The following is a 23,675-nucleotide window of genomic DNA, read 5'->3' on the forward strand; positions in this document are numbered from 1 at the left end:
AGAATTAGCTACTTGGCTCAGTTACCACGAGGCTAGCCGAGCTAGTATATGGCCCTCACTAGCATTAGCTACTTGGCTCAGTTACCACGAGGCTAGCCGAGCTTACTGTGTAGTATATGGCCCTCACTAGCATTAACTGCTTGCCTCAGTTACCACGAGGCTAGCCGAGCTTACTGTGTAGTATATGGCCCTCACTAGCATTAACTGCTTGCCTCAGTTACCACGAGGCTAGCCGAGCTTACTGTGTAGTATATGGCCCTCACTAGCATTAACTGCTTGCCTCAGTTACCACGAGGCTAGCCGAGCTTACTGTGTAGTATATGGCCCTCACTAGCATTAACTGCTTGCCTCAGTTACCACGAGGCTAGCCGAGCTTACTGTGTAGTCTATGGCCCTCACTAGAATTAGCTACTTGGCTCAGTTACCACGAGGCTAGCCGAGCTTACTGTGTAGTATATGGCCCTCACTAGCATTAGCTACTTGCCTCAGTAACTATGCCCTTGGCCAGCGCTTTTCCGCGGGGGTTTCACCTTTTGCCTCAGTAATTACTTGTGTGCGTGCGTGTGTGTGTGTGTGTGTGTGCGTGCGCGCATGTGCGTTTGTGCACCAGAAATATAATTTTACAAGTTTTTTATTTTTATTTTTTACCCTAGGTGTCCCACCATTCTTTGACATAAATTGACCCAAAAAATGATTCTGAATCTCTGGTCTGAAGAAAGCAGTGTTCCTCATATGTGGTTGAATATTGTCTCGTGAGATGTTTGAGTTCATTTTATATCATTCTGTGATCAATTGTTTCTGGATTACTTCTCTTAATTGTATAGAGCAAGAGCTAAGCTAAATTGGGATAGAAGATAAAACTAAGACAGGTCAAGTGGACATTTGTTAAGCAGTTAACCAGTTAAGCAGTACTCTTACAAAATGCCCATAATTTTTCTGTGTGTTTTGTGTTTAAAAATAAAATTATATTTTGTGGATATTGTGTGTCTTCATTTTTCAGGGAGGTGTTTTAAGCAGTGCCCATTATTAACAAAATACTTGGAGTTTTTAGTGTAATATGTGTACTAGTTTTTTACCAGAAATTTTAATCAAAATGTAACTAAGTAAAAAAATACTTGCTTTCAGTGGTAAATATTACTTTGGTATTACTAATAAAAACTGTAAGGAGATGCAAGTAAATTTTACTTAAAAAAATGCTATGTTAAATTTACTTAGTATTTCTGTGTGTAAAACGTGTACAAGGTTTTTACTAGTAATTTTTAATCAAAATATAACTAAGTAAAAAATACTTGCTTTCAGTAGTAAATTTTACTTTGTATTACTAATAAAAACTGTAAGGAGATGCAAGTAAATTTTACTTAAAAAAATGCTATGTTAAATTTACTTAGTATTTCTGTGTGTAAAACGTGTACAAGGTTTTTTTAAGTAAATCCTACTCCACATTTTTTTCAGTGCAGTCTCAAAAAAAGTTTAAATAAATGATGATGAAACTGGCCTTCATCAGGACCACCCCAGGAAAGGAATAGCAAAAGTTACCTCTGTTGCTCTCGAGCTATGCAGAAGAACACAATCGTTTAGTAAACAAAAAAAGTGTTTTATAATTTAGATTCTTCAAAGTAGCTCATTTTGTTTAGATTAGACAGTTTTGCACATCTCTGCTGGATTTTTTCAGTCAGCTTTATGAGGTAGAGTCTCCCGGAATTCAGGCTTTCAGTTAACAGCTGTGCTGAACTCATCAAGTGTTAATTACTTAAACTTCTTGTCTCTTAATGTGTTTGAGAGCATTAGTTGTAAAATTACGAAGAGGTAGAGTTACAGATATATAGCGAATAGCTGTATTTGAGTAATGTTCTAATCCATATTATAGAAAAAAAAAACAATTACTTTAAGAGATGAAGGTCAGTCAAACCAAAAAAAATTACAAATGTTGAAAGTATCCTTAAGTGAAACTGGCATCAGGACTGCCTTGGAAAAGGAAGTGCAAGGATTTTCTCTGTTGCACAGGATATATATATATATATATATATATATATATATATATATATATATATATATATATATATATATATATATATATATATATATATATATAAATACTTTGGTACTTAAGTAGAAATGTTAGTTATCAATAAAAAAACCTATACAGATAAATATTTCTCTAGTATCTATACTATACTAAAGCTGTAGAGTGGTGTTAGCTAGGAAAGATGTAAATAATACGGTATTCCCATTTATTACTCTGTAGGCAAAAGTATAGATACTAGAGTTTAAAATACTTCTGTAGAAGTATCAGCTCAAGCTATGTACTCTTTAAGTAAAAGTCTAAAAATACTGGTTTTAAAACTACTTAAAGTAAAAAAGTAAAAGTAATGTAAGGGGAAAAATAAAGCCATTAAGACTAAAAACAAAAGCTTAGGCCACGCCCACAGAGTCCTATAGTGCACTAATCCCCAAAACACATTTTACACATCTAAAAGCCATAATGACCGTAATGTTAAATTAAAATGTTAATGTTGAAAATATAATTTGGGATTTTGCACTAGACTGTTCCCTGTTTCAGCTGCATATATGCTGATTGTAAATGAATGTATTTTACATACAGAACAAACAAAAGTATATTTATACTTTTCTACATCCAATCATAATCAGATGGAGATCTGGATGGAGAGATTTATCTGGATAGGGGTAACGAGGCTATTTTTAAAATGTAAGAAGTAGAAAGTTCAGATAATTGATCCTTAATTGAACTTGAACTTGATCTGAAACAGACTCCGGCATCTGAACCAGTAATTTAAGTTATTAAAGTGATTTGAGTTGAATTCCGACTGATTTGCTTTGTTTCTGAGATAAACTAGCTGCTCTGTTGTGTTTTGGTGGTTTGAGAACCACTTGAGCAACCACATTTCTGTATTACAGCCAATTTCCCTAGTTAGGGAGCAAGTGCGCGGATTGGAACGCGCCCGGAGCCACTTACAGCCTCCCTTCAATATGGCGGAGTCGCGGCTCCCACCAGCGCGATGACGTCACGATGACACGGTGCGTGCTTTTACATGTGCGGATCAATAGCTCAGATTTTATTCAGTGATTTATTAATTTCTCTGTTAATGTTGATCTTTATTAAATAAGAGTATCAGCTATATGAGACCCGATTCTCCAGATATAAACTTATATTCATAAATATAAAAAGATTATTTAGTTACAGTAGAACTCTATATAAAACCACATTGAGTATATTGATCTATACGATATTTACATTTATATATATCAAAATTAAACCACAATTAAACCACAATTTAAATTTATTTTATTGAGATTTAAAGTGATAGACCAACAAAAAGTATTACATAACTGTGAAGTGGAACAAAAATAATGTAATAAATAAAATAATATATATATATATATATATATATATATATATATATATATATATATATATATATATATATATATATATATATATATACACACAGCTCTGGAAAAAAAAAATAGTAGTCGAACCGAATTAAAAACCTCTGGAATACAATCAAGAGGAAGACGGATGATCACAAGCCATCAAACCAAACTGAACTGCTTGAATTTTTGCACCAGGAGTAAAGCAGCATAAAGTTATCCAAAAGCAGTGTGTAAGACTGGTGGAGGAGAACATGCCAAGACGGATTATTTCAACAAATATTGATTTCTGAACTCTTAAATCTTTATAAATATGAACTTGTTTTCTTGCATTATTTGAGGTCTGAAAGCTCTGCATCTTTTTTGTTATTTCAGCCATTTCTCATTTTCTGCAAATAAATACTCTAAATGACAATATTTTTATTTGGAATTTGGGAGAAATGTTGTCTGTTGTTTACAGAATTATTTATGAATTATTTCACTATCCAATGAAAAGTATATTTAATCCCAAATTCTGACAAATTCTTACAGGTAAAGGCCAACATTTTCTTAACTTTAAATGGTTAAATGTTCATGTATTTTTTTTTTTTCAGAATAGTAATCCTGGAGCATTTCTATTGGCCAATTTATCCAGACTTATTTATACAGTATGCATTGTATCTATAGGTTGGAATCAAAGGATGGTAACACGAGTAAAAGTAACACGAATGTGTCCGCTAGAGGGAGCTAGAGTCATTGAGATGTACTTGGCATATATGAACAAGATTTTGCATCGTTTAACTGAAGGAAGGGAAGTGTTTATAAATCTACACAGCATGGACATTGTTCTCAGACAATGACTTTTTGACAGGTTGTGTATATTTATATTACTGGTTGGATGGATGGATGGATGGATGGATGGATGGATGGATGGATGAATGCTTTATTGATCCCCGAGGGGAAATTCTAGAAATTTTAAATGCTATACAACATTTTCCTGTATTTTTGAAAGATAGGCAGCAATTAAAGTGTAGACTTTTTTTACTGTATTATAACACCACAAGGTAGCTTTGATGATTTTTAAATTAGAATCTTGTAACATGCTGAGTTACTGAAGGAAATTAACACTAGTTTAGCTCCATATTCCACACTTATCCACCCAGTTTAACATAGTTTAAATCCATTCTCAGTCCCAAGTATCCAAGTCTCAGTTGCAACACTTTCCAGGCCAAACTGAGCTCAAAACCACACACTTAACTGGCTTTAAAATGTTTTTTTTTTTTTTTTTTAAACTTCTAGACAGGCTTGTGTCATATCAGCGTAATGAAATGTGTTTATGTAAGTCTTACGTCACTTTATGTAAACCTGAATAAATGTGAACATCAAAATTCCATCTGTATCCAGGTAAAAAGCAGAAACAAAGCATGATGTGCATCTTGTTTAAAACCACCGTTTTCTTTATTATGTTTCAATAGAAAGACATGGGTCAGTTTTAGCAATTTTCCACATTTTTAACAATGAACCAAACAGCTTTAATGTAAAGAATGATGGACATTAAAAGTGTGCCCAACAGCTGTACTCGGCCTTTCGACACAACAAAGAAACAAACAAACATACAAACAAACTTTTTTTGTTGTTGTTGTTTCTTGTTCTGATCTCTACTAATGTTTAGAGGGGGTGCTACTGGAGATTGGAAGATGCCTAATTAGAGGGTTGGGTAAATTGTCTTCCAAATTAGGGAGAAAATGGGCCAAAAACAGAAAAGAAAAGGGGTTTCTCTAAGGGGGTTTTCACACCAGCCCTAAATTGGATTCTGGTTTGTTTGTACCCCTAGTATAGTTTGATTGAGCAGGTGTGAAAACAGTAATCACACTCAGATGTGGCTCAAAACAACTAGACCAAGCTAATGGAGGTGAACTCTGGAGCGGTTCACTTGTGGTGAGAGCATGATCCGGTCTCGATCCGACTCAGCAATCATATATACTTCTTGTATTTGAGCTAAACTGATAGTAAGGCACAGTTTAAACTGATATATTAGCCAGACAATGCTAATTACAACAGCTATGAACGAACGCTGTCTCTGCTGCTGCTCCATGCTGTTTACATACGTGGTCTGTGCTGCGTTCACTGCTCACAGCCGCACGACTCTTCTTCTTACTTACTTACTACTTCTATATTACATCTACATCTGCACTGCACATCCCATTGAAAACAGCTGTGTTTAAAAGCGCAGCGTCAAATTTTCAGCATTCTGTGTTAAAGCAGCTTCACACTGCACAGGTATACAGATAAACACACTGGAACACAATCTTGAATCTTCTCACTATATTTACTTTCTTGCTCCTGCGCCAGACAGCTCTGACCAATCAGAGGAGACGATGTGCTCACGTGGTTTATTGGTGAGCATTTTGGTGCATTTAGGTTTATGCCTGTGTGAAAACAAACCAAACAGAAGGAGAAACGCTATAAATAAACAAACTCTGATCCACAAAACTGATCCAGATCATAGAAACCTAAAAACTACAGGTGTGAAAACGCTCCAAAAGTGTAAAGTGAGGGTAAAAGAGTAAAACAGGGTGAACTGATATAAAATGAGGGATTTAAACAGTAATCAACAGTCAGTAATCAGAGTAAGGCATGTACAGTACAGGAGTGTCAGATATGGATATGTATTGTACATTAATTGTCAGAAAATGAATCGTTAGAAATAAGTGTATTAAATAACAATGTTGTTACAAGACAAATTGGTACAGTAAACACTGAAAAACGAACAAACAGGCAAAAAAACAAAATGTCACAATAAGTATAAATCAACGCTGTTATTATGGCTGTATAGGAAAGCATTAGGCTTCAGATTAACATTAATATTCCTAGAATGTTAATAATAATATTTAGTTTGTACCAAAAGTAACAATTTTCTTATCCGATCTAACAATAATTAGAAAAGGAAAAAGGAAAAAACATGCTTAGGCCCGTCACAATCATTATTATTGCTTTTCGCATTGATTTAAATAAAAGATTTAATACTCTACAGGTTGGTTTCCGAGGATTAAGCCTATTCTTGGACTACAGAGTAGAAATGTGCCATATCTTTTCGTACGTATAAATAATGCCAAAAACTTGATATGAAAAAAAAAATAATTAAAATGTATAAAATTGTTATATTGTGATATATATTGTGATCTTGAAAATAGTCTATTTTGTGTTTGTTTTGATGTTTACTGTATTTACTACCTTATTTACTACCTCATTATTTGTTAGCAGTTTATATGCAGGACTAAATACGCATATGAATAAATATGCATTTTATTTTTGTGGTAGATTTTGGTTGTTAACTAAATCAGGATCTCGGTGAGTTTCTGTTAACGAAAACGACAAATGTTCTTAGACTTGCCTAGTTTCTTCTGCATGTAGGAAACTTACATTCATACTAAATAAAACGTTAATATTCTTACAAAATTATTCATACAGTATTTTCTTAAAATGTTTTTCAAAAGTGTTTTTTCATATCGCCAAAAACAGCATTTTACATAGAGATTTTCCACTGAAACAAAACATTTAGGTGCATCTCATAAAATTTGAATATCATTGAAAAGTTACTTTATTTTAATAATTTAGTTCAAAATGTAATACTCATTTTCTGACCAATGATCTATTTTAAGCCTTTTTTTATTGTTGATAATTATGGCTTAAAGCCAATGAAAACCCAAAAAATAGAGTGTCACATTTTGAACTGAATTACTGAAATAAAGTAACTTTTCAATGATATTCAATTTTTTTGAGATGCACCTGTATTGACAAATACATTGCAAATGTAATACATGTATTAATATCAATATTGAAAAATGTACGGCTTGTCTGGTCCCTGTAGAGAAGAACTGCCAATAGAATAGGACAGCAGATAATGAAAAACATGTTCACTGTTCTTTAAAAGGTTGCAACTGCATTATTAAGCTATTATATAAGTTGTTATATTTACTACAATAATTTCTGAGACAATAAACAGCTCTGGAATAAAACAAGAGACCACTTATAAATGATGAGTTTCTTTGATTTTACCAAATTAAAAACCTTTGGAATATAATCAAGAGAAAGATGGATGATCACAAGCCATCAAACCACCAAACTGAACTACTTGAATTTTTGCACCAGGAGTAAAGCAGCATAAAGTTATCCAAAAGCAGTGTGTAAGACTGGTGGAAGAGAATATGATGCCAATATGAATAAAAACTGTGATTAAAAAGCAGGATTTTTCCACCTAATATTGAATACTGAATGTTATAAAAACTTTATGAATATGAACTTGTTTTCTTTGCATTATTTGAGGTCTGAAAGCTCTGCATAGTTATTTTAGCCATTTCTTATTTTCTGCAAATAAACGCTCTAAATGACAACATTTTTGGGGGGGAATTTGGGGGAAATGTTGTCTGTAGTTCATAGAATAAAACAACAATGTTCATTTTACTCTGCTCATTTACATAAACCTATAAATAGCAAAATCAGAGATTCAGAAACTGAAGTGGTCTCCAATTTTTTTTCAGAGCTGTATCATGCAAAAATATATAATTTTTAATTTAATAATTATTGTGACAGGCCTAAACATTGTCAATCCATTTGGGTTTTCAGTGTTAGTACACAATTATAATAATAATCATACATGCATTAATCTCCCTCGTGCTACAAACCCACCCACATGTGTCCCTCCAGAGACAAGCTCAGACAAGTCCTGGCTTATATTCTTAAACGCAAGCTAAACAAATAGCCTGATTAAGCCAGCAAGGCATAAAAACCAAAAATCAGCATCATCACAGCTAATTTGCTTTTATTTGCTGCAGCTAGGCTGGGGCGAACACACCCCTTCGGTCAATATTTGTCCCAATGGGACGGGTTTCCGAACACAGATTAAACTCAGACATCGACTAAAGCTTCCAACTGAGAATTAGCCTCACCCTCCAAACACTGGGGGGCGGCAACCCACTATACAGCCACTGTAATCATTCATTATTATTACTAAAATAAAGAATAGACAGTCTAAAGCCCTATCTGGGTGGGATTAGCTTCTCAGGGGGGTCTGGGGTAATTTTCTCTTTTATGGGGGGTCCTTTGTGATTTTATTCCCATCCGGAACGACCATGTACGTGTTTTTCTCCTCAGACGTCCTCTGAGGAAATTACCTGCTGTTTCTGAACTCCATGGTCCTCCAGTTATTTAAGTCCTGTCCGGACGCACATCTCTGAGTTTCATCACCTCACGTGTAATAAAATAGCCATTTGTCCACTGCCACGCACTGTAATTAAACTTTGTTTCCACGGAGATCCACGTAAACACACTAGCAAATGGAAATGGAGGAGCTACTGAACATGATGTTGTGACCGAAAAAGCCTAAAAACTGCAGTCCGAATGCAAGAGTTTTATCACGGAGTAGAAGTGTGAAATATATATATTTTTTTACAGACGTTCCCCTGAGAAACTAATTCCGTCTGGATAGGGCTTAGGGGTGTTTCCACATCAGCACTATTTAGCTCAGTGGTTCGTTTGTACCCTTGGTGCGCTTCTTTGTCAGTGAGCATATGGGCCTACTCCTTGTGTTTAAGCTAAACGGCTGTTCAGTTGCAGTTTAATCTGATTTATTACCAACATAACTACTAGAGCTATTAACTAACTCTCTAACTAAGTCTCTTTTGCCACCCCACGCTAATCTGCATTGATATATATACTCTAGTCCGTAACACAGGATCTTCATCCTGTATTTACTTTCTTGCTCCGCCCTAGACAGCTCTGACCAATCAGCAGAGACAACGTGCTCACATGCTCCAAGTTATCAAAAATCTTATGGCTTTGGATCAGAAAAAAACTACTACTAGTACTGGTGTAAAAATAGTCTAGATTACTTTATAGGTAGTGCTGAATCCAGTAAATCCAGTCTTAAGGGGGACGGTATTGACCAAAAACAAGATATAGAAATAAGAAGTAGATTGGTGTAAGCGTTAACCATAGACCTCGACCTCACTCTACCTAGCTCTGCCTCGCTTTGCCTCTAGTCTCGCTATGTCACATGACCACAGTCTGCAGCCTGTGAGCTCCCTCTGTTGCTGAACGCAGGTAATGCAGTTTGAGTTTGCTATTATTCACAATGTAATCACAGCCCTTTTCGATGTGTCTATTGTGAAAACTTACACCGCAATAACGATAAAATCATATTTTTCAGATTTCTATTACATTCCTTTTCCAGTGATTTGAAAACATTGGAAAAATTAAATCTTTGGCTTTGCTGGTACCCCAAACAAACAGAAAAAAGATTTAGCTGTTCCCACGGCGTTACAGTTCAGCCTCGGTCTTGGTTTGCATAGACTTCATCATCATAATCATTATCATCATCATCACCACCATCACTGTTGAAGCAGCTTTTTTTTTTTTTTTTTTTTTTTTTTAGACATGAAATGTATGAAGGTACTAAATGCAGACACTACTAACAATATTATCGAGACCTAAACAGTGTGAAAACGAAAACCTGCGGCAGGTCCAGGTCCATGCTGAGGCTTGGTTGGAGTGGATTACTTATTTGAAAAAATATAATAGGAAAAAAAACAACAAAAAAACAAATCGTAGCTTTTCTTCAGCTGGCATTTCTGCTATTTTGGCTTTGAACATAAAAAGATGACGAATTCAAAGAGACAACCAAACCAAACGGAGCGAAAAGCAAACAAACAAACATCAGGAGTGTAATTCCAACAGCCATAGCTCCAACGACAGAAGTACAGAGCCTAAAGTGCAGGTTTATGAGCCAAAAAACAGAAAAACGAACAAAATAAAAGTCCCAGAAATGACTAGACGACCCCCGGTTTCGTCTTCCAGCACTGCGATGCACAAATTCCTGTAAGTGCGAGTCTGGAGGACTCACAGGAAGGCTCAGGTGCTTGTCCAGTGCTTATTTATTTATATTTATTTATCTATAATTCTGTTCCTTCCAGGTTGCCAAATCCTCTAGCGCCCACTAGCAGCAGGTCACTGGACGATAAAGCCCGGCTGAGGGGCCAGACGTGGTGCTGGTCTCTGGGGGACAGGAGGCGGGTACTGGGGCATGCAGAGAGAAAGGTATCCGTGATTCGGGCTGGGCTGGTTCTGCCCCACTCTAGGGGGGATAGGAGGGTACGGGGTAGATGGGTAGGAAAACGCAGTAGTAGGCTGAGGAGCAGGTGCTGCTGGTGGGCTCTTGATTGGTGGGAGCGGAGCGGCCCGTCGGGGCTGGGGTACGGGGGCCGGGGAGCCGTTGACCTCTCTCTGGATGGGGGCAGGTTCTGGTGCAGGACGGCACGGCTGGGGAGCAGCCTGGAGGAGCTGAGGGGACTTCAGCACCATCTCCTGAAGCTTCTCGATCTTCACCCGTCGCAGGTGAGCTAGCTTCCTCTTGCTCTGGTACTCATCGATGAAGGTGTCGAGAGTCACGTCGCCGTCCAGGAAAGAGTCCGCCATGATCTGTTTGGGGAAAGAAAGAGATGATAAACACTGTGCAGGGTTCGTACTCTTTTTAACCAATACATTTCCATGATTTTTTCATGACTTTTCCATGCTTTTTAGGGCACATTTTCATGACCAAACTATTTTTAAAACATCAGTGCAGAAACCAAAAATCAACTAGTCAACTATAGTTAAAATTGGTTATAGTAGGTCTTAAATGAATCTGATAAAAATGTTGAAACATTTGTGTGGGGTAAATTACTGAACTAACTCTGGGCTGACGTATTTGTTAGCTCAAAATACATTTTCTCCATCGATAAACAGAAACACAAAGATTTTTAGACCAAATTTCAAAGACTTTTTCAAATTGTTTTGTGTATTTTTATAGACCAGGAAATTGCTATTTTAAAATTCCATAACTTTTCAATTGTTTTCATGACCGTACATCTTGATTATTTGATTTTTTTTTAAAATAAATTTATATACTAATTCAGCTTTAACTATCAAAATTCTGTAAAGAACTTTACAATTCTATATATATTTTACACTTTTCCTGAGTGAAATGTAAGATTATGTATGCACCGAGTTTAATATAAAACGTTAAATGGTACGGTTAAAGAAAGCTTCTTCTGTCAGTGGGGGCAATGTACCAAGTCCTGCTGGAAAATGAAATCCGCATCTTCATAAATGTTGTCAGCAGAGGGAAGCACAACATGTTATATCTTACAGCACTTCATGCTTCCCTCTGCTGATAACTCTGGTCTCTTGATTTACAAATGAAATGTAAAATTTACTGATGATCAGTGATGGTTTGGAGAGACATGTCATCTGCTGGTGTTGATCCACTACGTTTTATCACGTTTAACTTTTATGGAGATGCAGATATATTTTCCTGCAGGACTTGGCACACTGCCAACACTGCCAAAAGTAACAATTGATTTTACATAAAATTAAAATTTTCTGAGACACTGATTTTTGGGTTTCCATTGGCTGTAAGCCATAATCATCAACAATAAAATAAACAAAGGCTTAAAATATATCAATCTGTGATCAGTCTATATAATATATGATTTACATTTGGAACTGAATTACTGAAATAAAGTACCTCTTCAATGATATTCTAATTTTTTAAGATGCACTTAACATCTGGCCATTGACCATGGACTAAAACAAGCTGGATGGTCATTTTGACTAATTGCACACACCATCTAGGCTGTCCATCAGCCAGTCAATCAATGTCAGCACGTTTTGCAGTTCGAGCATGAAGCCCAGAACAATTCCCTTGAAGCCATGAATCAATTGCACAATTGGATCTCCCCACGATATTTATTATATCACACAGCACTAATAGAAACTTTCACAACTACAGGTGAGAAAACGCTCTTTTATACTCAGCTAATTAAATTCTAATTTAGAAATCCTTACAACCAAGCTGAGATGTTTACAATAAAGTATCAAAGTACAATTTATCATGCATTCTTTATTCCAGCGCCCCAAATTGGTTTCATGTTCCCTCAAACATACAAGTATATACAATTTACTTTACTTAGATTAATTATTTTATTTACATTTAAATATCCACTATAAAATCTTGCGTCTTAAGAAAATAAGTGTTTTTAATGATCGTTAATCACAGAATATTGTCGTGATTAATCTGATTAAATGTTTTAATCGATTCATACCACTAATAAAAACTAACTGTTAAAAATCTAACTGTTAAACAGCCTTCAAAGCCTTCAAATGTGTTCAACCGCTAAACGAAGAGGAAGCTTCTGCAACAGCTCTGTGTTTGGAGCTGGGCCAGGCAGTTGTGGTGAAGCTGAATGATTGCGGTTACCTCTGTTTCCTCCTCGATTTTGGCTCCTTCCGCTTGCAGCAGTGCGAGAAGAGTGTCCAAGGAACTGCTGCCAGACTTGTGGTCTATGATGGAAGGGAAAGACATTGAGAAATGTTACTAGAGGAGCATTTCTAGCTGGAGAAGCTGGCCTCAAAACTGTTACCAGACTTTCAGGGTTCTCCACAAAACAAGCAGGCAGTCTGAAGCCCCTCCCTCCCACCCAAACCCAGCAAAACACCAAAGAGTCTGTGCTCTGAGCAGATTAACTCTGCTTGGGCAATAAATTCCACAGTAAATGAGCCTTCGTTCCAAAACATATGGAGAGGTGTGGGTCACAACACCTACACACAGCTACAGTGAGAACGTGAGAATGCAGGCATGTCACAATAACTACTTCTGTTTAAATCAAATATTATCCCAAAGTAAGTAAAATCAGACCTCAAACTTCACTTCTTGTAAATACGTATTTTTTTTTTACATTTAACCAAATTTAGGAGATAAACTAATGAATCCAATTACACTAATTTATTCTTACTTACCAATTGAACACTTTACTATAAGTAAAACCTGTTTTCAAGACAAACAAGCATTTAATTATTTTATATTATTCAAACTGTTGAATATCAAGAACCTGACAAAATACAGATACTGATAAAAAAAAAAAAACTCTGATTATTATATCTATTATACTTACAACGCACTATATTTATAACAGAAAATAATAGCATTCAATTTTGTATTAATTTTTAAAAATGTATAGTTTAAGTAAAGGCAGGAAGACACAAGCTACTGGTTAAATTGCTGCACATTTAAAAATAACAGCATCAGTGCAAAGCTAATAAAAACAAAATCCAACATAAATAAGTTTGAGGTATCCAAATCCGATGAGGTATTCAAATCAATGTTTTACATTTGGGTAATGTCAATTTATGCAACTTTCATGGCACAGTAAAGGAAAAAAAGCTGTGAGAACAGCAGAAAAAGTATAAAAAAAGGAAGAAAAAAAAGACAGCAGCAGTGATTAGAGGATTTCAGTGGCGGAAATATTTGGACTGATATTTTTTTTTCAATAATTTCAATTGGCAGAAGGCGACTGTGGCTTCAAAGGAAAATAAAATAAACTGAATAACGTGTTCTTTTTACAGCAAATTAATTATCATGATTGGCTCAGCTGCAGCATGAACTACTTCGTAGCTTTTGAGATTTTGGCTGGGATTAAAGGGAAACTTAATGTGAAGCACTGCTCTGTTGCGCACTTACAGTTACAGTTACTTACAAAGTGTGAGCCGTTCAGACAGAGGCCAGATATGGATTGCATTAAATAGACTGTGTGAACAACCTAAAATAAATACTGGATTGTGGCCACAGGTCATGACTTAACCACAGAAATCATAGCTAACTTTAATATTGACAATCTTTTCAATCTGAATCAGCAGAGGAGAGGGTCTACTAATGCTCTTCCAGACAGATAAGAGGATCTTAATTTATCCAGCTATTCCAAATACGGCAGTCATCTGTCCCACCTATACAAATCAAAGCCAATAGGGCTAAGATTGTTACAAAAATAGATTTCTCAGTAAAAAAAAAAAAATTCTGAGTAAAAGGTTTCTCTGTAAAATGGGTAATGTAGGCCAATAATTGAGGACTTTCCAATAGAAATGTACCTTTGTCGAACAGACTAATTATGCGAACAGAATCGGCTCATATTAAGATTTAACAAAATAACTGCTACTAGCAAAAATCCCACCAGTAAAAGCTCTTATATTTACAAGAAAATTAACTGAGACTTTTTTTATGTAAACTTGAGTCTTTTAGTTGTTGTGAAATTACACTTACTTTGCTGCTTCTCACAAGAACACGTGAGAGGTAAACGTATGTGAGAACTAGCGTTGCCATGTCAGAGAATCTCTAGAGAGGAGAATACGCACTTGAAGTGAGTCAAGTGAGTCAAAAACAAATGGGTTCATATGAACCAACTGAGCAAAATCAGAACTTATAAATATAAATATCCTTTTTCTCATAAATTGTTTATTGTCATAAATTACTTCCTCAACACAGAACAATATCTAACTTTTCAGTATCACTGAAACTTTTAAACATGTTCTTCCTATGTTTCCAGCATCAGCTCCATAACCAATTAGCAGACAGTAACTGCAATGCTAGCAGCATCTTTACTGCCTAAAACATGTTTAATTTAGAAAAATTAACATTAGAATTTACATTTACATATTCTTTGTCTTTTTAGCAGAATACCCGAGTCTACTTCCTAGGACAAACAGTTCATTATCAGTTTTAAATTTACCCTCATTTATAGACGACTCATCTAAGGGCTCCCTTTAGCAGTCATTCTGATATACTGATATAACAGGGAAGATAGAAAGTGGACATGCTCTCCATAAATAGCTCTGGACATGTAGAATATATGTTGGTCCCAAAAGGCTGTAAGTAGTCGCTGCTCTTGACTCACAGTCTCTGACTGGTCCAGATATTAAACCTGCTAGTTTGCTACCCATCTGCATTCACTACATGATGAGACAACTGAGTGACTGGAAAACAAGGCTAAAATAATGTACTGTGAACTAGGCATTAAATGATTGGCATGCAAACATTTTGATTAATAGCATGTAAGGAGAAAATGGACCCTATTTAAGCAATCTATAGGTGAGCCATCAACTGTGCAGCTTGATTTAGGGCGTGTCGGGGTGTCTTTGGTATAGTGAAGACAGAACAATTACGTCATGTACTAATTATCGTAATAAAATTTAGGGCGTATTTTGGGTGCAATATGCAATAAACCAATTATCATGTCACTTGTTATTACCTTTAAGTGGCAGGTATGCTCTGACTTTGGCACATTGTTACTGTAACAGTGCAGAGCTCCTGCACTTTTTTAGCAAAGTAAACTGACCTCGGGCAGCTCTTTTACAACAACAGCAATGTTATTTATTCTTTATGTTCACTGTAGATTTTAAAGTTGTGTACATTTGCCTGTGTGTGTAACAAGTGGGGGTGTACGTACATTGAGCACGTGGCATGCCTGTGTTGCCAAGATAGCAATGAACGTCTGTCTGACTGTGGACTGTTGTTAGGGTTTTAATCAGCCAGTACACCAGAAATTTACCTTAAAAACACCCAATTTCCAGAGCACCACAGCCATTAGCATAGATATATTCGTAAGCTTTGTTGCTATGTGAGCTACGCAGGCACAAGGCGTGAAAATAGACTGTTGGCGGGGTGCAAGATAGCAATGAGCATCACAATGCGTCCTACAGAGGGTGTAAGATAGGACCCAATGCCCAGCTCTACATCACAGTTCATCATAGTATGTAAGAATATCAAGCTAATTTCCAGCTGGTCACTGATGAAGGCTGATACACACTGATGTAGAGATGTAGAGATATAGAGTTCTCAGGCTGGGAAAAAACACTTTTCTGGAAAACTTTAACTAGGCATGATTCATGACTCATCTCTCTCTCTTTCACACACAAAGTCTCAACTAAGGAGTTTCCCGACTTTATACAATGCTCCATTCTTCTTCAGCCACTCCCACACATCCCTGACTGTCGCAGTGGGGCATGACATGGCTATTTGCCTGTATCCAAACTAGCCCTACACTGCACTCTACTGCCTGTGTGTGTGTGTGGGAGACAGCAAGCTGTCCTTACTTTCCTCTTTTTCTTCTTTCACTTTTTCACGCATCCCACAGCACAAAGCCCCAGTGTTGCACCACAGAACTTGAGGTCAGTGTGTGGGGGTGTGGGTGGGGGGTCAGCTAGCCTGTGCTAGCCTACAATCAAAAAGGGGGGTTATGGGTGCACAATAAAACCCTGCCCAAAACACTCCAATGACATTTAAGGTCTCCTAAAGTGTTTTAGCACTTGGTATCCAGTGTTTGAGTGAGTTTTATCACCTGTCCCGCATTAATAATTTCGCAACCAGGACTGGTTCTGGGCTCAACTAGGGGTCGTAAGCTTTGGATCGATTGCTGATTTCATTCGTCACTTTCTAAAAGTGATTAATTACGAAATCTACATTCATCATTTGACCTAAAATCAGCAGATATGACACATTTTTCCACCCAAGCATTTAACCACTACACAGTGCTGGAAAAAAAACAGACCACTTAAAAATGATGAGTTTCTTTGATTTTACCAAATTTAAAACCTCTGGAATATAATCAAGAGGTAGATGGATGATCATAAGCCAAAAAAACAAACTGAACTGCTTGAATTTTTGCACCAGGAGTAAAGCAGCATAAAGTTATCCAAAAGCAGTGTGTAAGACTGGTGGAGGAAAACATGCAAAGATGCATAAATTGTGATAAAAACCAGGGTTATTCCACCATATACTGATTTCTGGATTTTTAAAACTTTATGAATATGAACTTGTTTTCTTTACATTATTTGGGGTCTGAAAGCTCTGCATCTTTTTTTCTTATTTAAGCCATTTCTCATTTTCTGCAAATAAATGCTCTAAATGACAATAGTAGAAATGTTGTCTGTAGTTTATAAAATAAAACAACAATGTTCATTTTACTTAAACATATACCTTTAAATAGCAAAATCATTTTTTTCAGAGCTGTAGATCAGGTTTAGATCAGGGGATTGTGGAGGACAAACTCTTTTTACTGTTTAGTATGTAATTATATATGTGTCACTTAATTGTTTTCATGTCTTTAATATTAATATACAGTGTAGAAAATAAATTAAATATACACATAAAGAAAAACACTAAATGAGAAGCTGTGTCCAGACTCATCCCAAAAGTGTTCTTGACTGGCCTGTGTGTTTCTCACACTGTATGAGACTCTTGTGTTTAGTCTGTACTTTATTTCCTCCAGGCCAGCTGTGTAGCACACTGACACACACTCAGTCCAGATGTGTGAGACGTGCTACAATAGTGATGCTCGCTGCCAGCAGACACAAGCTGCAAGCTGCATGCCTGAGAAAGTGGGTTACCTACATTACACACACAGACACACACACACACACCTTTGTCTGCACACACCTGGTGTTTATTTCCTCTCAACCCAACAAGCAAGGCGACGCTTTAAAGGATTTATCAGGCAAAGCCAGATCCAATAACAGTGTTGTATAACTACATATATTTGATTCTCAGTGTGTGTTGTCAAGCACTAGAACCATATAAATATAATATACTTACTATAATACACACGGGGTCATAACCAATTAAACAAGGACTGCACATTATATTGACTTATATGTTTTTTTTTTTTTTTTACATTTTTTAGTCTAGGTCTGTCACAGCAGCTACTATTTAATTTCTGATATATGGGCTTAACCTCAATACGTTTTGCTGACCAATTAGCAAGGAGATATTTTATTTTTTATGTTTCCTATTATTTTATTTTGGATGTTTAAATAATAAATATATTTATACTACAATTTACGTAAGCGAAAATCGGGGTCAATCATGTAAAGGATCGAAATTAGGTGGAGAAGATATGGATCACAGATTTTTATCATATTTCTAAGTGGGTAAACCATTCAGGCAGCGTGAGCGGCAGTTAGCTTAGCCGTAAGCTGGTGGCTGGTAAAGGCTGGAAAAGCAGACGAGTGATTTATACAGCTAAGGAAAAATGTAAAAGACCATTTCAGTGTCTGAATCTCTGAATCAGTTTCTCTGATTTTGCTATTTATAGGTTTATGTTTGAGTAAAATGAACATTGTTCTTTTCTTCTATAAACTACAGACAACATTTCTCCCAAATTCCAAAAAAAAATATTGCCATTTAGAGCATTTATTTACAGAAAATGAGAAATGAAAATGCTGAAATAACAAAAAAAAGATGCAGAGCTCTCAAATAATGCAAAGAAATCAATTTCATATTCATAAAGTTTTAAGAGTTCAGAAATAATCAATATTTGGTGGAATAACCCTGATTTTTAAATCACAGTTTTCATGCATATTGGCATCATGTTCTCCTCCACCAGTCTTACACACTGCTTTTGGATAACTCTAAGCCTTTACTCCTGGTGCAAAGATACAAGCAGTTCAGTTTGGTTTGACTGCTTGTGATCATCAATCGACCTCTAGATTATATTCCAGAGGTTTTCAATTTTTCAATAAAAATAAAAGAAACTTATAATTTTTAAGATTTTTAAGATTTTTTCCAGAACTGGTTATCTTTTGTTATCCAGTATGTTAGCATGGATGCTAATTCAGCAAGCTAGCAACCTATTAAGCCATCTACTACTTTTATCCACCAGGCATCATCACTAGGCGGATCACATCAGTTATGTAACCATCCATTACAATATCTGTAAATCCACTAGTCCTAATCCACCTGTGGAAAAGCAGGACTTCAAGCAACAAAAAGAACAGGAGAATCACGGAGAATAATCGTCACGCTTCAGAAAAAAGCTCGGTTTAAGCCGAGAGTAAACAGGTGTTGCTGAGGGTCTGTGGTCAGCAGCCCGGCTGAGACAGAAGAGCAGTGTTAGCCGGCTGTTTACAGGGAGCTGCCTGGCAACCACTGCGTCATACAGGCTTTATCACTGCTGTTCATTCATACAGCACCCTCACACACGGATCTGTATTAATACATCGTCAGGACATGAGGTCACACATGCCTCATTTATCACTGCTGTCAAAAACACAGTGCATTCACAACTTTTCATTCGAAGAAAAAAGACCCTATTAACTTTCAATAGAAGTCATTTTAGAGCATTTCTATTGGTCCAATCACGATGAACCTTTGTAAAAATATAAAGAACTGCTAATTCAAATACCAACAACAAGTCAAACATGCAAATACATGTATTTTTTGTCGACAGTAACCATATGTATGCAAATACCTGCATGTAATTGGTCCTGTATACAAGCCTCACATAGATTATACTTATATCTATACATACCAAAATTACAAAATTCTTTGGCATTTTTACTTGATGACAATAGGAATCTGGTTGTTCTTTATGTTGTGTCAAAGTTTTAAATCACATGTTTAAAGAACAGTTTTTTTCATAAGCAACATTTAAGGGAGGGATGGAAAGATTGGATGGATGGGATGGGTAAACTGGATGGATAGATGGATTGGACGGGTAAACTGGATGGGATGGATAGATGGATGGGTAAACTGGATGTGTAAACTGGATAGATGGATGGATGGATGGATGGATGGGTAAACTGGATGGATGGACTGACTGGATGGATTGATTGGATAGATGGGTTGATTGACTGGACGGATAGAGTGGATAGATAGATTGGATAGATAGATTGTACAGATTGAATGTATAGATTGATTGGATAGATGGTTAGATTAGATGCACGGATTGGATGGACGGATGGCTGAACAGACAGACGGACGGACAAATGGATTGGATTGACAGATTGGATGGACGGATTGATTGGATGGACGGACGAATGGATTGGATGGACTGACAGATGGATGGATTGGATGGACGGATTGGATGGATGGATTGATTGGACGGACAGATTTTTTGAGTGGATGGATGGTTAGATTAGATGGACGGATGGATAGATTGGATGGACGGATTGTTAGGATGGTTAGATTAGATGGATAGATTGGATGGACGGATTGTTAGGATGGTTAGATTAGATGGATAGATTGGATGGATGGACGGATTGGATAGACGGATTGATTGGATGGATGGTTAGGTTAGATGGACAGAACAGAAATTAAGTCACATTTACACTCCAAAGTTATCTTTTTTTTTTTCCAAAATGTTTTTTGTAAAAACACGTAACAGCTGGTAGACCCTGATATGTATATTTGTAGTTCTAATTTTATCCTTGCTTCACCTTCTATAAGCATTATTGTCCTTTAAATGTAGAAAAACAAACACAAAAACACACACAAACAAACAGCGGCGTGGGGTGTGTCTGAGATCCCTACATCCCTACACAGTAACGGACCCAGATCAGCTGACTGAAACTCCCCCCGCTACAGTGTAATCACTCCTGTGGCCACAACACACAAAGAGAGACACACAGACTCAATTTAGGAGGGCAGGAGAGATTCTGTGTCACCAGAACCTGAAAAACCGGCTGCCCTGTTATTACTGGCGGAGGTGAGGAGAAGCAGAGCTGCCAGAACATTACACAAACAGGCGGTGTCCTTCACTCTGCTCTGTGAATCCCCTGCTCTTCCTCCACAAATTACATTTACAGCAAATCAGACCCACAGCAAACAACTAACCAGCTAAAAATATCACGTGTTTCTAAAAGTGTGAGAGGCAGGAAAGTGTGAGAGGTAAGAAGCAGCAGAAATAGCAGATCAATAAATAAACAGCATGGAGAAAAGAAAGAGAGAAATAAAAACAGGTAAATGTAAAACATAAGTTAGCATGTGAGCTTTTAGTATATTAATATCTGTATATAACATAACAGATTTCAAAGAGATATTTTTCAAAATCTCTATCGCACAAGTTAGATACAAGTTTAATATCTATTTACTATATTTTATTCCTGAAGCCATTAGAGGCATTACAGTATTTAGATCAGCTACAATTCCTTTCTTTCTCCAGTTAACAAATACATTCAAATCATCCTTCAAGCTACAGTATTAATATATTTAAAGGGCCGTAGTTACTGCTGTATTTTACTGGGATAAAAACACTCATACAGTAGAAACAGCAGCAGGAGTGGTACTGATTTCTCTGCAGGATGGAGTTAGACCAGCATTTGACTCTCTTCTTTGACGGTGCTGTTCCGCACGGCGCTCTGCAGCGCCATCTAGTGGTCTGGCGGTATGAGAGAAATGCATAGCGGTTCAAGTTCTCGTTTTAATCTCGTGAGAATAAAATGTGACAATATTTCTCGTCAAGTTTAAACCTGTCTCGCGGGAAAAAACAGTTTAGTGTGGACTTTTTAAGAGGGATCTGGCAACCCAGTAGTGATAGCAGCAGGTGTGGTGGCTGAGCAGTGAGAGCAGCTCTCAGCAGAAGAGGAAATTTCAGGCATTTGTATAGAAGATGCTTCTGCTACTTTTAAGTTGTAAGTCTGGCTGCATTTTGGCTCCAGTGGAAACAATAAACGGTAACAGAGTGACCAACAAGACACAAACCATATATAAATACTGTAAGTAAATCCTACACGTGACTGTTTCATAGGCAGCTGTACTAATCCCTTAGCTCTGTACTGTATTAAAAAACATCTCTGTTTGCACTTCAAGCATAGTCTTAATATGACTGGTTATGGTTCTGAATAGTTAAATTACAAGAGATTTAGGAGAAAAAAACACAAACCATAGTCTTAATATGACTGGTTGTGGTTTGCACTTATTGTTTGCACCATATAAGAGCTAGAAAAGTTTTATTTTTATTGTTTATTCTTATTTCTATTTCTTATAAAAATGAATGTCTGAGAGAAACCAGTCTGTTAAGTTTGCGTTATATGATTTTGTCAAATAAAACTTTAGTTTTCAAGCTATTTTTCGTTTTTGAAAAATACCATTTTCGTTCTCATGAACCCAGTATCGTGTCTCGTCTCGTGATATTAGTGTCTCGTCACACCCCTACTATTTAGTACTAAAGTATTTTATGTGTGTGTGTTTTATATTGCAATAAATATCGATATTGACTTACTGCCCAGCTAACCATCGATAAATCAATTAAACAATCAATTAAATAATTGATAAATCTTAATGTAAAAGCAGCATCAGTTTCTTATTATGTAAATACAGTGAATAGAGGCTCTACTTCTGCAGGTTGTCTCTATAACAGTGGTGTAATAAGATAATAACAGGTTAAATAATTGATCAGAAGTTCGTTGGCTCACATCAACTTTATCAACCTTATTCTTTCTACACGTCAGGTCAGGACATCCCTACTTTTGTTCATACTGAAACTGGGAAGCATTGCATCACCTAGTGTGGACTTGCGCAACTGGTAGGCCTCAAACTGGTCCTGTAGACAGCGGTAGCGCTTGGTGAGCTCATTCTTCTGATGGTCCAGCTGTGGCTGCAGCTCAAGGTTCTGTTCAGCCAAGCTCCGGTTACTGGCCAGGGTCATCTCCTTACTCTGCTGCACCTCCTTCACCTGAAACACACACACACACACACACACACACACACACACACCATATTACATTACACTAAGGGCCAAAAAAACACTCAAACAAAGCCAGAGGCATCTGGATCCAATCCACCAGCTCAAGGTGGACATGAAGGTCAATCTCTAATAAAGTCAGCAAAATATCCTCAGCAGTGTGGAGAACTTAAGCAAACACTGTTTGTTTAAATTTGCATGAGAGATCCGACTGCACTGTCACGTGACCTCATTAAAATCAGGTGCTGGAATAACATCAAACATCAAACAGCACGAACATGAGCAGTAGAGCACTGCTGGAATCATCTTATTGATCTCATGGTGTTTCATACGTAAGTCAGAAAAGAAATGGAAAAGTTGTTGGATTTATTAAAAAAGTCTTGTCAGATGTAGATCAGAGAATTACTGGTTTGCAATATATACAGCGCTGGAAAAAATGAAAAAAAAAAAATAATAATAATAATACAGCTCTGGAAAAAGTTTATTTGATTTTACCAAATTGAAAACGTCTGGAATATAAATCAAGAGGAAGAAGGAAGAGGAAGAACCAAACTGAACTGCTTACATTTTTGCACCAGTAGAAAAGGAACAAAGTTATCCAAAAGCAGTGTGTAAGACTGATGGAGGAGAACATTCCAAGATGCATGAAAACTGTGACAAAAAACAGGGTTTTTCCACCAAATATTAATTTCTGAACTCTTATTTCTGAAACTTTATTAATCTGAACTTGTTTTCTTTCTCTGCATCTTTTTTGTTATTTCAGCCATTTCTTATTTTCTGCAAATAAATGATCTAAATGACAATATTTTTATTTGGAATTTGGGAGAAATTTTATCTGTAGTTTATAGAATAAAACAACAATGTTCATTTTAATCAACCATATATCTATAACTAGCAAAATCAGAGAAACTGATTCAGAAACTGAGGATGTCTATATTTTTTTTTTTCCAGAGCTGTTTATAAAGCGATATTAAACATTCA

General features: G+C 36.4%; 1 protein-coding gene across 1 annotated transcript in view; it reads right to left on the bottom strand.

Annotated features, from left to right (window-relative positions):
• Window positions 1-4,799: 4,799 nt before the first annotated feature.
• Window positions 4,800-23,675, bottom strand: part of vps37ba (VPS37B subunit of ESCRT-I a) — a 28,356-nt gene continuing 9,480 nt past the window's right edge. The window contains exons 2-4 of the mRNA XM_007238730.4: window positions 22,514-22,685; window positions 12,665-12,747; window positions 4,800-10,845 (exon numbers count right to left, since the gene is read on the bottom strand). Of these exons, the coding sequence (XP_007238792.3) occupies window positions 10,375-10,845; window positions 12,665-12,747; window positions 22,514-22,685 (726 nt within the window). The 3' untranslated portion in view covers window positions 4,800-10,374. The remainder of the gene's footprint in view (window positions 10,846-12,664; window positions 12,748-22,513; window positions 22,686-23,675) is intronic.

The sequence above is a fragment of the Astyanax mexicanus genome, chromosome 22, assembly GCF_023375975.1.
Source record: "Astyanax mexicanus isolate ESR-SI-001 chromosome 22, AstMex3_surface, whole genome shotgun sequence".
NCBI lineage: Eukaryota > Metazoa > Chordata > Actinopteri > Characiformes > Acestrorhamphidae > Astyanax > Astyanax mexicanus.